The sequence below is a fragment of the Ptychodera flava genome, chromosome 18, assembly GCF_041260155.1.
Source record: "Ptychodera flava strain L36383 chromosome 18, AS_Pfla_20210202, whole genome shotgun sequence".
Classification (NCBI taxonomy): Eukaryota; Metazoa; Hemichordata; class Enteropneusta; family Ptychoderidae; genus Ptychodera; species Ptychodera flava.
The window spans coordinates 36,118,908-36,131,021 of record NC_091945.1 but is presented as its reverse complement, the minus strand read 5'-3'; the positions used below and the strand labels follow the sequence as shown (position 1 = coordinate 36,131,021).

The 12,114-nt window shown below is 36.6% G+C and overlaps 1 protein-coding gene across 1 annotated transcript in view; it reads right to left on the bottom strand.

The window, feature by feature from the left end:
• The window catches only part of LOC139117484 (inositol hexakisphosphate and diphosphoinositol-pentakisphosphate kinase 2-like), a 36,954-nt gene that overhangs the window by 13,282 nt on the left and 11,558 nt on the right, over positions 1-12,114 (bottom strand). The window contains exons 7-18 of the mRNA XM_070680617.1: positions 10,925-11,086; positions 10,274-10,395; positions 10,018-10,119; positions 9,716-9,802; positions 9,010-9,085; positions 8,115-8,313; positions 7,348-7,470; positions 6,636-6,757; positions 4,248-4,354; positions 3,828-3,894; positions 2,719-2,860; positions 405-628 (exon numbers count right to left, since the gene is read on the bottom strand). Of these exons, the coding sequence (XP_070536718.1) occupies positions 405-628; positions 2,719-2,860; positions 3,828-3,894; positions 4,248-4,354; positions 6,636-6,757; positions 7,348-7,470; positions 8,115-8,313; positions 9,010-9,085; positions 9,716-9,802; positions 10,018-10,119; positions 10,274-10,395; positions 10,925-11,086 (1,533 nt within the window). The remainder of the gene's footprint in view (positions 1-404; positions 629-2,718; positions 2,861-3,827; positions 3,895-4,247; positions 4,355-6,635; positions 6,758-7,347; positions 7,471-8,114; positions 8,314-9,009; positions 9,086-9,715; positions 9,803-10,017; positions 10,120-10,273; positions 10,396-10,924; positions 11,087-12,114) is intronic.

The window sequence follows — 12,114 nt, the reverse complement described above, 5'->3', positions numbered from 1 at the left end:
CGCTCTCATGCAAATAAAGCAAACCACTGTACGTCATGCATAAATGCATTGGAATCTTCACAGAAAGAACAGAGTAGTCCAATATAAGGCATAGTGCTGAATGTTTTCCACTGGGACATCATATGCTTTGTTTTCTTTGTAATATTACCAGTTTTTAAAAATGGCGGGAAATCAAAATAACGGTTTCCGGGTTAAAATTTAAATTTACTTGTTCAATTTTTCAGCAGTGAAAGACTATATCCTTTAACTTTGTAGAATTTGAAGTAAACCAGAGAAAATAGAAAGCCTTTTTCAGGTCAACAAATTTCGAGAATTACAGCTTCAGGGGCTTTAAAGTTGTCAACAGATGATTTTTTGACTTCATTGATAATTACCCCCAAAATAAATCAAAAACTGCAACTTACCTGAGGAATTATAATATTTGCCAGATGATGGGAGCACGCCAACAATTCATCTGCTTTTTCTAGCTTCAGTACTTGATTGTGTAAGCAGTCATATGTAATACAGTCATAAATGTCTGGTATTTTGGTGATGTCAAAACGACCACTTTTTTTCTTGAAGTCCTTCTCCAATTTACTCCATCTCCTGATCATCATGTCTAGTGTTTCATGGTGGTGCAAGATAGTGCCTGTGAAATTGTCACAAAATTGAGGCAGGATAATCAAGGAAGTTAGAAGTTATTTCTACTGATAATTTGAGTGTTGTAACACAGATAGGTGAGTTTCTGGTGAAGCCTTGAGTGAACATTTGTATATGTTCATTGACTTTTGTCTGTTACAATATTCAAAGTGTCATATGTTGCGTATGTTATCATAGTTGTACAAATGTTTTGGTGAGTTTAAAAAACTCTGTCCTAAACTCACTTATTTTTCAATAATCTCCAAACAAAGATCATAGTTTCGAACACTATCATTTTTTGTATCAAAAATTTTTTCAGGTTGGGGAACAGAAATATGGCGCAAGAATGTCATCTGCACATTTCTAAAAACATGTACTCAGTGCAATATTTTAACACAAACCTATATGATACATGTAGACTAGAACTCTTATTCTGGTCTTCCAGAAAACATTCACGCAATCAGTCAGTATGCGCGTGAGATGATACCAAAGGGAGGTGATTACATCAAATAAAGAAAAATACCGTCAAGGACAGTGTGCTCACACACGGTTTGAATTGGAGAAATATTTAAAAAAGGAAAAACAAGAATGACAAAAGCAAATAAGGTCTCCAACTTAGGTTACTGGAGGTCATCTTTAAGAACATGCATATCAACTTCTATAGCAATGGGACAAGCAGATCCTAAATACATAAGCAAATGTCAACAACAAAAAATAGACAGAGACGGTTTGATAAGAAGAAAAGGTGGGAGTGGGTAAAAAAATGTACAAGGGATCTGGTAAAAAAGTAATACTACCTCATCAATCATCTAGACCCTACCCCTTCCTGAATATCAAATGTTCCATCCCTTGGTATTACATAATGCTAGATGACAGGAAATGTATTTACAACCTTGGGAAGTTTTTAGTTAGGCCTAATGCCATGAGTGTTATCATTCTAATGTAAACAGCACTTAAGTTCGTTACAGATGGTAAAATGCCTTCCACTGTGGATGGTGATTACAACATCTGGAATTATCCCGGATCCAAATTTCTCATCAGTTCTTGTATGTCTTACATAGAAAAGTTGCAAAAATTGGTCTGCAATGAAAAAATTCACCTAAGCTTTGTTTTCTGGACCAAATTCTCCTACAAATTGATACCAAATATGACAAAATTATGTTCACAGCCTTCAAAACTGTCTCACAACATATCCTGGGTTGGTGTAGGTCATTTAAGGTCAAAAACTGAGAAAATTACCTAAAATATACAAATTTGGGGGTTTCCCAACACTTTGAGCAGAATACATATTTAATAACATCCCTGGGGACTTTATACCAAATTACAAAGCTATCAAACAAGTAATTTGAGATCAAGTTTTCTCGACCAAAAATGACAATATTGTCTTAAAAATACAAATTTGTATACTTCAGGACAATTTCCACATATCTAACTATTGTCATCTCTGTACGTCTCTGTACCAAATACAAAAGCTGTCTGTCCAGGGGTTTTAAAAAGAAAATACTGCATAAGATTTTTTGACCAAAAATGACAAAATTACTCCAAAATAGTAATTTTCCCAATTTTGTCATAATTTCAACAAATTAGAAGAGTAACACCCTTGCAAAGATCCAACCCAAATTTGAGAGCAATTGGGCTGGCGGTTTCAGAGAAGAAGAATATTTACTGAAAATGAGAAAAATCACCAAAAAATTCAGTAAAAATACAAAATTAAGGATATCTTCACAATATTCATAAAACTGTATAAGGTTCACCTAAGGTACTTGCACACAAATTTTCAAAGCAATCAAAACAGCGGTTCTCGAGATATTAATTCTTGACCATTTTCACATTTTGTAAGCTCATTTGCATAATTTTGGCAATGCATACTTCATTTGAACAAAATCCCATCTATAGCCCAGGATGCATCCACACACCAAATACCAAGCTGAAATGTGCAGCGGTTTGCGTGTTTTTGATGTTGACGGACATACTGTACGTACATACATACATACATACATACATACATACATACATACACACATACATACAGACGCCATTGACTTCAGCTTATACGATAAACTCACATTGGTATAACCAAATGTGAGAAAAATTACCAACCTCTCATTGAAGGGTCCCTGAGTTTGTCTTTCATCTGTTTTATCCAGTATTTCATAAGTTCATAAACTCTTTCACACTTGGTCACAGGGTTCTTGATAATCTCTATGGAACCTAACAGAGCTTGTGCTTTGGTTGGTGCAAGCTGCAAAATGCAAGACATTTGTATGAAATGCGAAATGCTGACCATGAATACATTAACCCTAGTCAAAGGTCTTCCTGCACATTTATTTATTACTGGGCTTTTCCTTTTTTGAGGAAAAATTCATAAAACTATTTAACTTTTACCTCTGATGGAAGTTTTAAAGCGAAAATCACATTTAGCAGTATTGTTGTTACCTTTACAAAAATATATCTTTGCAATGTGTACACAAAATATGGACACACGATTGTTTTAGCTTTTGCAAAATGTGAGAATATTAAACATTTCAACAAGCTGAGCTCATTACAATACATTATGAAATCTTTTCCTAGCGAACACAAACACACATACTAAACATGAGATGATGCACTCAATTAGTCGATAAAAATGCTAAGAAGTCGGTCTTGCAACATAATAATACATTCCAGAAATGTTATTCATGGCTGTAGGGAATCAAATAGCTGCTTATCTTAGCTTATAACCAGCGGTAACTTTTACAAACGCATTTGGATGTCCATGCACTATAAATATGCATATCTGATTATTTTCATATGACTACAAGTTATGTATGTTTTCCATATATCTTCTGCTTAGTGTCTCAGCAGGTAGGCTGACAGAAGCCAAAGACAATGGAGTTAAAAGTTACTATGACACAATTAATTGCACACTGCACATTCCTCCAGTTAAAACCCACTGATGTAAAAAATTTGGAACCAGTATTTTTTCATCTGCAATGGCAGTGACAATTATGGTACTTCATTTTGTTGTATATTTCAGTAACATTGAAGTTCACAGATTTCATTTCAAAGAAGTAGTGAGTATTTTCACTGTCACTTTCTTTGATGACTAATCCAAACACATACAGGGAATAATGTTTACACAATTATTGTTTGCTTTATGCTTTATTGAATTGTCTACTTTTTACACATGTGTTCAGTAATCTGACCCTGTCAGATAATTTTGTCATTACCTTTTCAATATCCGCCTCTGTAAAGTTACGATCCTTCTTCATAAGTCCATAGAGGCGCTGCTTGACTCTGCAATGAGAATTTTATTTCTGAATCATGACAAGCACTGAACAGACAGTGCATTTATGCAGCATTTTCTGCCTCAAATTAGATTACAACACAGAGATGAACAAGAAAACATTATGCATCACTGACAGTTTTTAAAGATTAAATATGAAACCCGATGGAGGAAAGATGTTTGATAAATAATTTACATAATGGGGCACAGAATTATACATTTCTATGATTGAACCATTACAATAAAGTTGAAAATAGTGCATATAATGTATTTTGAGAAAAGCTCTTTGTTATAAGGAACTACTTCTACAGACCTACATTACTAACATAACAATGAAAGAAGGAATGTCAAGCAGTATACTTACCTTGCTTGCATTGAGAGGGAATCTTTGTCAAAATCTAGCAATCCATGGGAACTTTTCACCATTTGTACCAATATTGGTGTTAATGCACCTTCCAATGCCAGCATACCCTGTTGGACATAAAACTCGTTAGTCTGCTTGGCATATTGAGAAATTGAGTTGATTTATTTCCTGAATAAATATCCATATGTTGATGATCATGGTTCCATGCATTTCACAGTAGCCTAATGCCTGTGAAATTATGCTTTGTTCCTTGATGATAATTGTTTTGTACATATGTGCCTGCCTTTGCAACATTTGGGCATATGTGGTTATTTTGTGGTGAATTGTTTATAAAAGGTGTCTTTCCACAATGATTCACTTGAAAATCTATCAAGTCCTTGCACTAAATGTTCTTCAATGTTCATAAATTGGAATTTGTTCACTTAAATATAATTTTTTTCAAAAAGTACTACAGTTGCGATAGTTGTTGCCTTCTTTCTCACAGTGTGTTTCCACACAAACTGATTTTTAACTGGTGAGATAAGGCTGAATTCTTCAGTTTCATTGATGTTTATATCATTGTTTGACGACACCCATTGTATTGATGGTGAGTGTGGACCTGTTATACAAAGAATAGGACCTGAGTAGGTTTAGTACATATTTAGCTCTTCATCAACACCAAAATTCTTCTGATATTTTCAAAAATTTGTGTTTAACCTTTTCCTGCCAAGTCGGTGAAAATCCGCTTGAAATTCGGTGTAGCCAGAATCTAAGCACTGGTGACCGTTATTCTACCAACCAAGTGGAAATCGGGCCCTTTTTGGGTACCCCCTTTCCTGCCAAGTCGACGGCACTACGTTTTGCTATCCCTGTGCGTTTAGGGGTCATCCGAGGAGAGGTTTTCTGACAAGGAACGCCTTTTCCCCTCGAAATGGGTTTGCAGGGAGTCGATAGACAGGGAAAGGTGCAGAAACCTGTCCGCCAGTCCCCCACACCCGAGGGGGGCGGTGGTTTTTTTTTACCGCTTTTTAGCGGACTTGGCAGGATAGCATGGTGACGTTTTCTGGCGGAGTTGGACGTACTTGGCTGCCTGGCACTATAGAGATTGCTGCCGAACTTGACCAACTCGGCAATGCTAATCTAGAAGGCTACCTCTTGCAAACGACTTGGCAGATGGTGCCGATGGTGCGAGACGAAAGTCACTTATTCAGTTGTGCGTGACTGAAAATGAGAACGTATTTTTGACGGGACGGCTCGACTTGTTCCTCCGATGGAACGGATATGAACGACTCAGAAATACCATTACAAACTGGTGTCCGACGTACTAAGCTGGGCTTCAGCTCTGCAAGTTCAAGCCAGGCAACGTCCTTCACCGCCTTGGCCGTGCCATTCAATGGACGTAGCTTTGGATTTTTTATTTATTCCATCGTCCGAAGTATTGGCTCTGGTTTGCAGGCAAACGTATCCTCTTGCCGACGCATTGGTAACTACGTACGCTGTTTGCGTACAGAGAATTCAAAAGGGGACATAAGGTCAATGCTACGGGGATACCGCCTGCACTTAGCAGGGACTGCTTTTGTTATGCAAACCAGCTAGCAGTACAATATGGCTGCCAGGCATGTGGACACGTCGATGGCTAGAACAATGGAAGCATATTGCGTTGCACCAGTGCATCGCAAAAGTGAACTGAAGACTTGGGTGTAGTGACTGGTTATCACTGGTTAGCTGCAGCCCAAGCCATGTCGGTACAAACCCGTACCTGACTGAGGACCACTCGATTAAGTCAGTAATGAACGGTAACACTCGTAAACCAACTCCCAACTAAGCTGGCTAAACTACGTAAAGCTGTGCTTCAATGGCTCAGCCATGTCGTTAATACAACGGCAAAAACGTAGTTTTTGTGCTACACTGCCAAGTCGTTGAAGGTACGTATTCAATTGACCCTACCCTGGGGAAACAGGACAGGTTTGCGGTGCTGCTGCACCCCTAGCACGACCCTCAGGGTCTCTGACTAACAGACAAGTGAGGTGATGTTTGTGCCTAGCGGACGTGCGTAATACTGAAGGAGTTTATTTCCGAAAAATAAACATGAAACGGCAATAAAATGACGCACTCCCAGGGGCAAACAAAGCTGGTGACCTCAATTTTTTTCTGCAGTAACCCTTGAGCTCCTTCCCCTGTCTACGGGCATGTAGAAATTATCGAAGTCTAACACGTATAAGTACGGCTAAAACTACCCTGAAAATGGGCGATTTCTGCCAAATGCCTGGCAGGATATCGTGCAGGAGAGCCAATCTTTTGCAGGCACATATTATGGGGCGGTTTTCTACTGACTTGGCAGGATAACGGACAAGGACGCTTGGCAGGAAAAGGTTTAATACTTTAAATGAATGTCAAGACATGACTGACCTTTGTGAAAGCTGCAGCTGTCATTTTAACTCTGCCTTCGTCTGAAGCGTAAATCTTCAAATCATGTCTGTAAGTACTGTGAAGACGTAGTAATCCACAACCTGGGAAACCTTCAAATTCTCCTTTGTACAAAACAAACACATTTGAATCATCAGAAACATTGACAACAGTGTTTAGGTAGTCAGTGAGCTATGTAACTGTAGGGTAGCTACTTGGCAATGTTATATTTCTCAAGCTAGAATGTGCCTCTTGGACATGTATTCCCACTCTAATTCTTTTACTAATTCTTGTAGGGACTCTTGAAGCTCTTGATAGTATGATACAAGGAAGGTTATCACCATCTTAGTTTTGTGAAAATCAAGAATTTAGTTTTTCCTCATAGAGTTAACACAGAAGAGTGGCCATTTTGAATTAGGATAATTTGCTTCTAAAGTACATAAATTTGCATGGTAACCCCTGCTTTTTATTCTTGATTTGGTAAGAGAATTATTAAGTGCTTCCCTACGGGAAGTTTGAAAAAAGTTTAAATCTTTCAGTTTTGAGGTGCAAACTACCTAAAGACAATGAATCCATGCTTTATTGATGCAAAAAAAACATGCAATCATTAATATCGCTGGTGTGTAGAGAATTAATAAAAATATGTCAGCTGAATACAAATACACACTCTAGTATATGTAAGTTATTACTACAGGTTGTAATTTGTCTGTTCTACCTTGTCCTGCTGGGTAGATGAGTCTGAAAGCTCTGCCAAGTTCTTCAGCTTGGAGTTTCCCGGCAACTGTTAACTCACCACCCCACTTTACTATCAGTAACAGAGATGGCTCTTCTTTAGTGTCTGAAAATTGAATAACAAAACAGCATCACAAAATATTGAGACTTAAACCCTTTCACAACCATGGTTTGGCCCAAACCAGTTGTTATCAATGGTGACTGTGAACCTGTTTACAGGGAATTGGGGATGAACAGGTTAAGACTCACAGACCTTGCCATGATAGATATAGTTTGGATCGGTGTACAAAGATATCATGGGAACAACATTACATTGAACATTCAAATTCAAATATATTCATTTAAAACCAATTCACTATCCATCTCACAATCTTATTCAACCCTAGGCAGATGTACTAGTAATATCAGAGCCTGTGAAATAGGGAGAAATCATGAGTAGTACTTTGTCAAATTCCTTTTGGTGTTCATTTCCTCTTCATATCCGAAAATTCTCGTACGCAATTTCTTAAATTCCAAAACATAACAAGAATTATCATTTTTGCCATGATAAGTCCAACACATTACCATTAAGTATATGTAACTTCAATACCCTGATGAGTCACGAACACTGACATGCAACCACAACCTTAATGAATACTATGGGACTATGGGACTATTCCACTGTTGACAGGATAAGGTCATATTCCCAACTTCTTTCTTCAACTGTTGAAGAAATTTCTGCTTTGTAACAAATCAAAATGCCATATTTACCATCATCACTACTTGCATGTCCTGGCCTTCCCCTTGGTTGATATTTCAGTTGAACTTTCCGATTGATCCCTGAGAATTTTCCATGCATTTCCAGGACATTCTTGACCTGTTCAAGCTTGGCTCTCTTCTCTTCAATTTCATTCTCACTACGACTGTTTTCTGACTCAGACAACAGAAATCTGGTCACATCTAATACTTCCTAGTAAGTAAAATTGGAAACATGTCACTATCTTTGTTTTTTTTTCATGACACTGAATTTTTTTCAGGCAGTTTGCGGGATCATGAGACTGTAAGAAATATGGTGGATGATGACATACTATAATTTATTATTTACAATTGATTAAGCACAGGAATCTATACATCCCATATAAAAATGCAGATCTTACTATAGTATAAAAATAATTACGGAACACCGACAAGCACAATTGGTTTGTTGTTGATAGGGAAGGAACCTTAACACACTTAAGTAGGGAGTTCTCAAAAATGTTAGGAAAATTTCAGATCTCTCTCTCTCTCTCTCTCTCTCTCTCTCACACACACACACACACACACACACACACACACACAGAGATATGGGCAACTGAAAAGAAGTTGAAATGCTAGCAATTTGATGATACCAGAAAGCTTGCATGTTACTCTGTACAGGGCTACAATTATGATGAATAAAGTAAATGATTGGAATTGACAAACTGCATGATGAGTGAAAATTATAATACTGACCAAATCTCTTAATAGTCGGTACAATTTGGACTCACTGTGCGAATGAAGTGAGCAAGATACTGAAATCAAGCTTTCTTTTAAAATTTTTGCTGAATGAAATGGTGCTTCTAGAATGATTTATGAAATGTAGAAACACAATTGAAGCAGAATGTATAAGGACAATATTAGTTGTTACCTGGAGTTCACTTGGTTTCTTTAACTTTATCTTTCCATGCTTAAAACCACCATACTTCTCAAACAGTTCAAAGAATCTGTAATGAAATGATGAGAAGATGTATTCCACAACATCATTTATTACCAAAAAACCCCTTAGCTTTTCAATAAAGAACATTCAACATTATATGGATAAACACATAAGTTGGCACTCAAAGCAGTTTAGCAAATAAAAGTTGTCATCAATGAGTTGCATTTTTCCACTGTGTACTAATCCTGTAATACTTTTTCCAATGGAGCAACAATTGGTGAATCCTATTATCTATACGCTGCTTTTCCTCTGCCTTGTATCATGTGATGACACAGATGTCACTATAGTGCCACACACACAGCTACCCACCCCACCCCGCATCCCCCCCACACACACTCTGGTGTTCATGAAAATGTATCAAACCTGAACATAAATCAATTTTTGCAGTACATCTCCCACACAGCTACATTATTACAGAATGTCAATCCATAAACATATGGTAACAAGTTATAAATCCAATGAATATGTACTATGCACTGGTAGGTTTGCTCATTCAATTAATTGATAATAGCAATATATACAGGAGACTTTAACTGCCCAAGTTTTTGAAAACAAAGTTTGAAATTGACAGCAATAAGCGGTACACGTAGATGTCCAATCCATACTTGTTCATACAAAGAAACAAACAACAACTTACTTGCGGTGTTTAATTTCCATCTTTGTTTTCTGTTTGGGTGTCCTGTCACCATGACGCATTATACCAATCACAGATCTCAATTCCATCCTGAAAAATTCAAGGAATGAGCTTTATTACATGAAATCAATGAATCTCAATAAAATGCTTTTTCTTATAAGCTTATCAAAAGAAATAATGTCGTTTCAGTCAAAAGGCAAACAAATTAATTTCCGAAGCAGTTAAGTAAAACTTCTATATGTTGCACTAATTGTTAAAATCTAAATTTTTATAATCAAACCAACAGAAGGTCAAAGGCCACTTACACTGATCCTGATGTGGTTGGAACATATGGCACCTCTTCTTCCTCAATTGGAATATTCCATGGAATGTTGTACTGAGGAGCTAATTCCCTCATAATAAGATGACTGTAATGTAAAGAAGGACAACAAATATGAAATTTCAGGGAAATTCATCATTAGAGAAAATTTCTGTAGGAACAATCACCAATATGCAACGCTGGCAGTGATTTTGTCCTCAAAGGAAGTAGGTAAGTCAATTAGCTTAAAATCTAAGACTTACCCTAATATCTTAGCACAATCATCATAGTATTTTTTGGAATTCTTCACAAAGCTAAAGCCATTGACATCACACACATAGTATCGACCATTGGCACGGAGCAAGTCAAAGCCACAAACAGTTTGCTGTGAGGAAAAAACAATGCAAAGTTCACTGATGTAACATTGCAAAAATTCAGAAAAAATAAAAATTAAATCTTCTTAGCTACACCGTATCATGGAGCATCTATGATAATTCTCTAGACAGTGAGGGTACCTCTGAATATTTGCATAACTATTTTAAAACTTGACTGACATACTGTACTGTACACTAATATACACCAAACTCTACAATCATATTGAATTTTTCCAAGGTATCTAAGCCGAACCTACACCATGTTCTACATATAAAAAGTTTTTTTTGAATTAGAACACAGAATCATATTATTTTCATTACAAATGAAGACTTTCCTTTAGCTCAAATACAAATACTCTTTGTTCTGACATGTCGATCTCTCTATATTAATCAATGACTGATTTACTGGTGTTGTGTTTGTACTCTGTGTAAGATGACAGAAATTATCTGATGGTCAAAATAACTGCCACTTGATATCTGAAGAAACTCACACGCTCCATGTGGGGAAATCAAATACACTAGATAGTGGTAGTGTATTACCTTGAATGCTTGGCAAACTTTCCTAGCAATGAGTTTTTCAATATTGTTGAGAATTACTGGATATCTAACTTCTTTGCCTTCACTGTCTCTTTCTACTTTGCCATCCAGAGCCGGTGATTTCCTGGCCTCTGCATGTGCATAGTCTGGACCCACTGTGTAAACCTGGTGGGACAAGCATATAATAGTCCATGCTATAGCTAAACATCAACAGGCTTTATGAAATGTGCACTGAAAGCTTATTAAAATATACTGTACTAACATCTATATATTCAAAACCCCAGTAAAACATAACAGCCAGTTCTAGGACAAGACCAAATGTATGTATGATGGAAAGGTAATCTCATTGAACTTATCCTACTGTGGATGTAGATAAGGGCTTGAAATTAACCATTTTATGTTGTAGTACAGATGGACTACCATCCCTGGAAATTAGTAGTCCTGAGAGAACTAATTTTAATGACATGATTTCCCTGAACATAAATGAAAATTTTTTTTAACATCTTCTCCTATAAACAATGGGATAAAAGTGGGAGAGTGAACAGCAGTTAATTTTTTAAGTAGAATTATCAATGAATGGTAGTCCCACGGGACAACAGTTTCCTGAAATTAGTAGTCCCCACACAAGCATTGGTTCTCTGGTGACCTTGTTAATGAATGAAGTCTTCTCATTTGCCAAGCATCTCACGGTAAAATACATGAGAGTATAGATCAGTAAGCTGATCAACCTCTTTACAATGAAAGAATGTATTCTTTGGCAAGAATTTCATGTGGAAATATTTATAAAACTTGACTTTCCACATTTTACCCATTTAGACGAGAGCAAGACAATAATAACAAGTGTCAGAATTTCCTCCCTCCAAACTCTCGCATTGTAATCATCCATTAGAAGCAATCTAGAAAGTAGTAAAATGTGCAAAGGGTATAGACAGTCATGCGAGATATATTTTAATATTGAAGTAAATTTTATCAGCTTTGAATATTACATAGGACACTATTACTATAGTGAGAAAAAAAAGTTTTTGTGAATGGTTTTGAATAATTTACAGATAGTCTGTACATGATATCATGTATGTTCATCACAGTTATTACATTGATTTGAACAAGTCAGCCACCATCCTACTGTGTATGGCATGCATGTAATGTCTGTCTGTTGGTGTAAATGTTGTATCAATTACAAGTATGCTGTACAC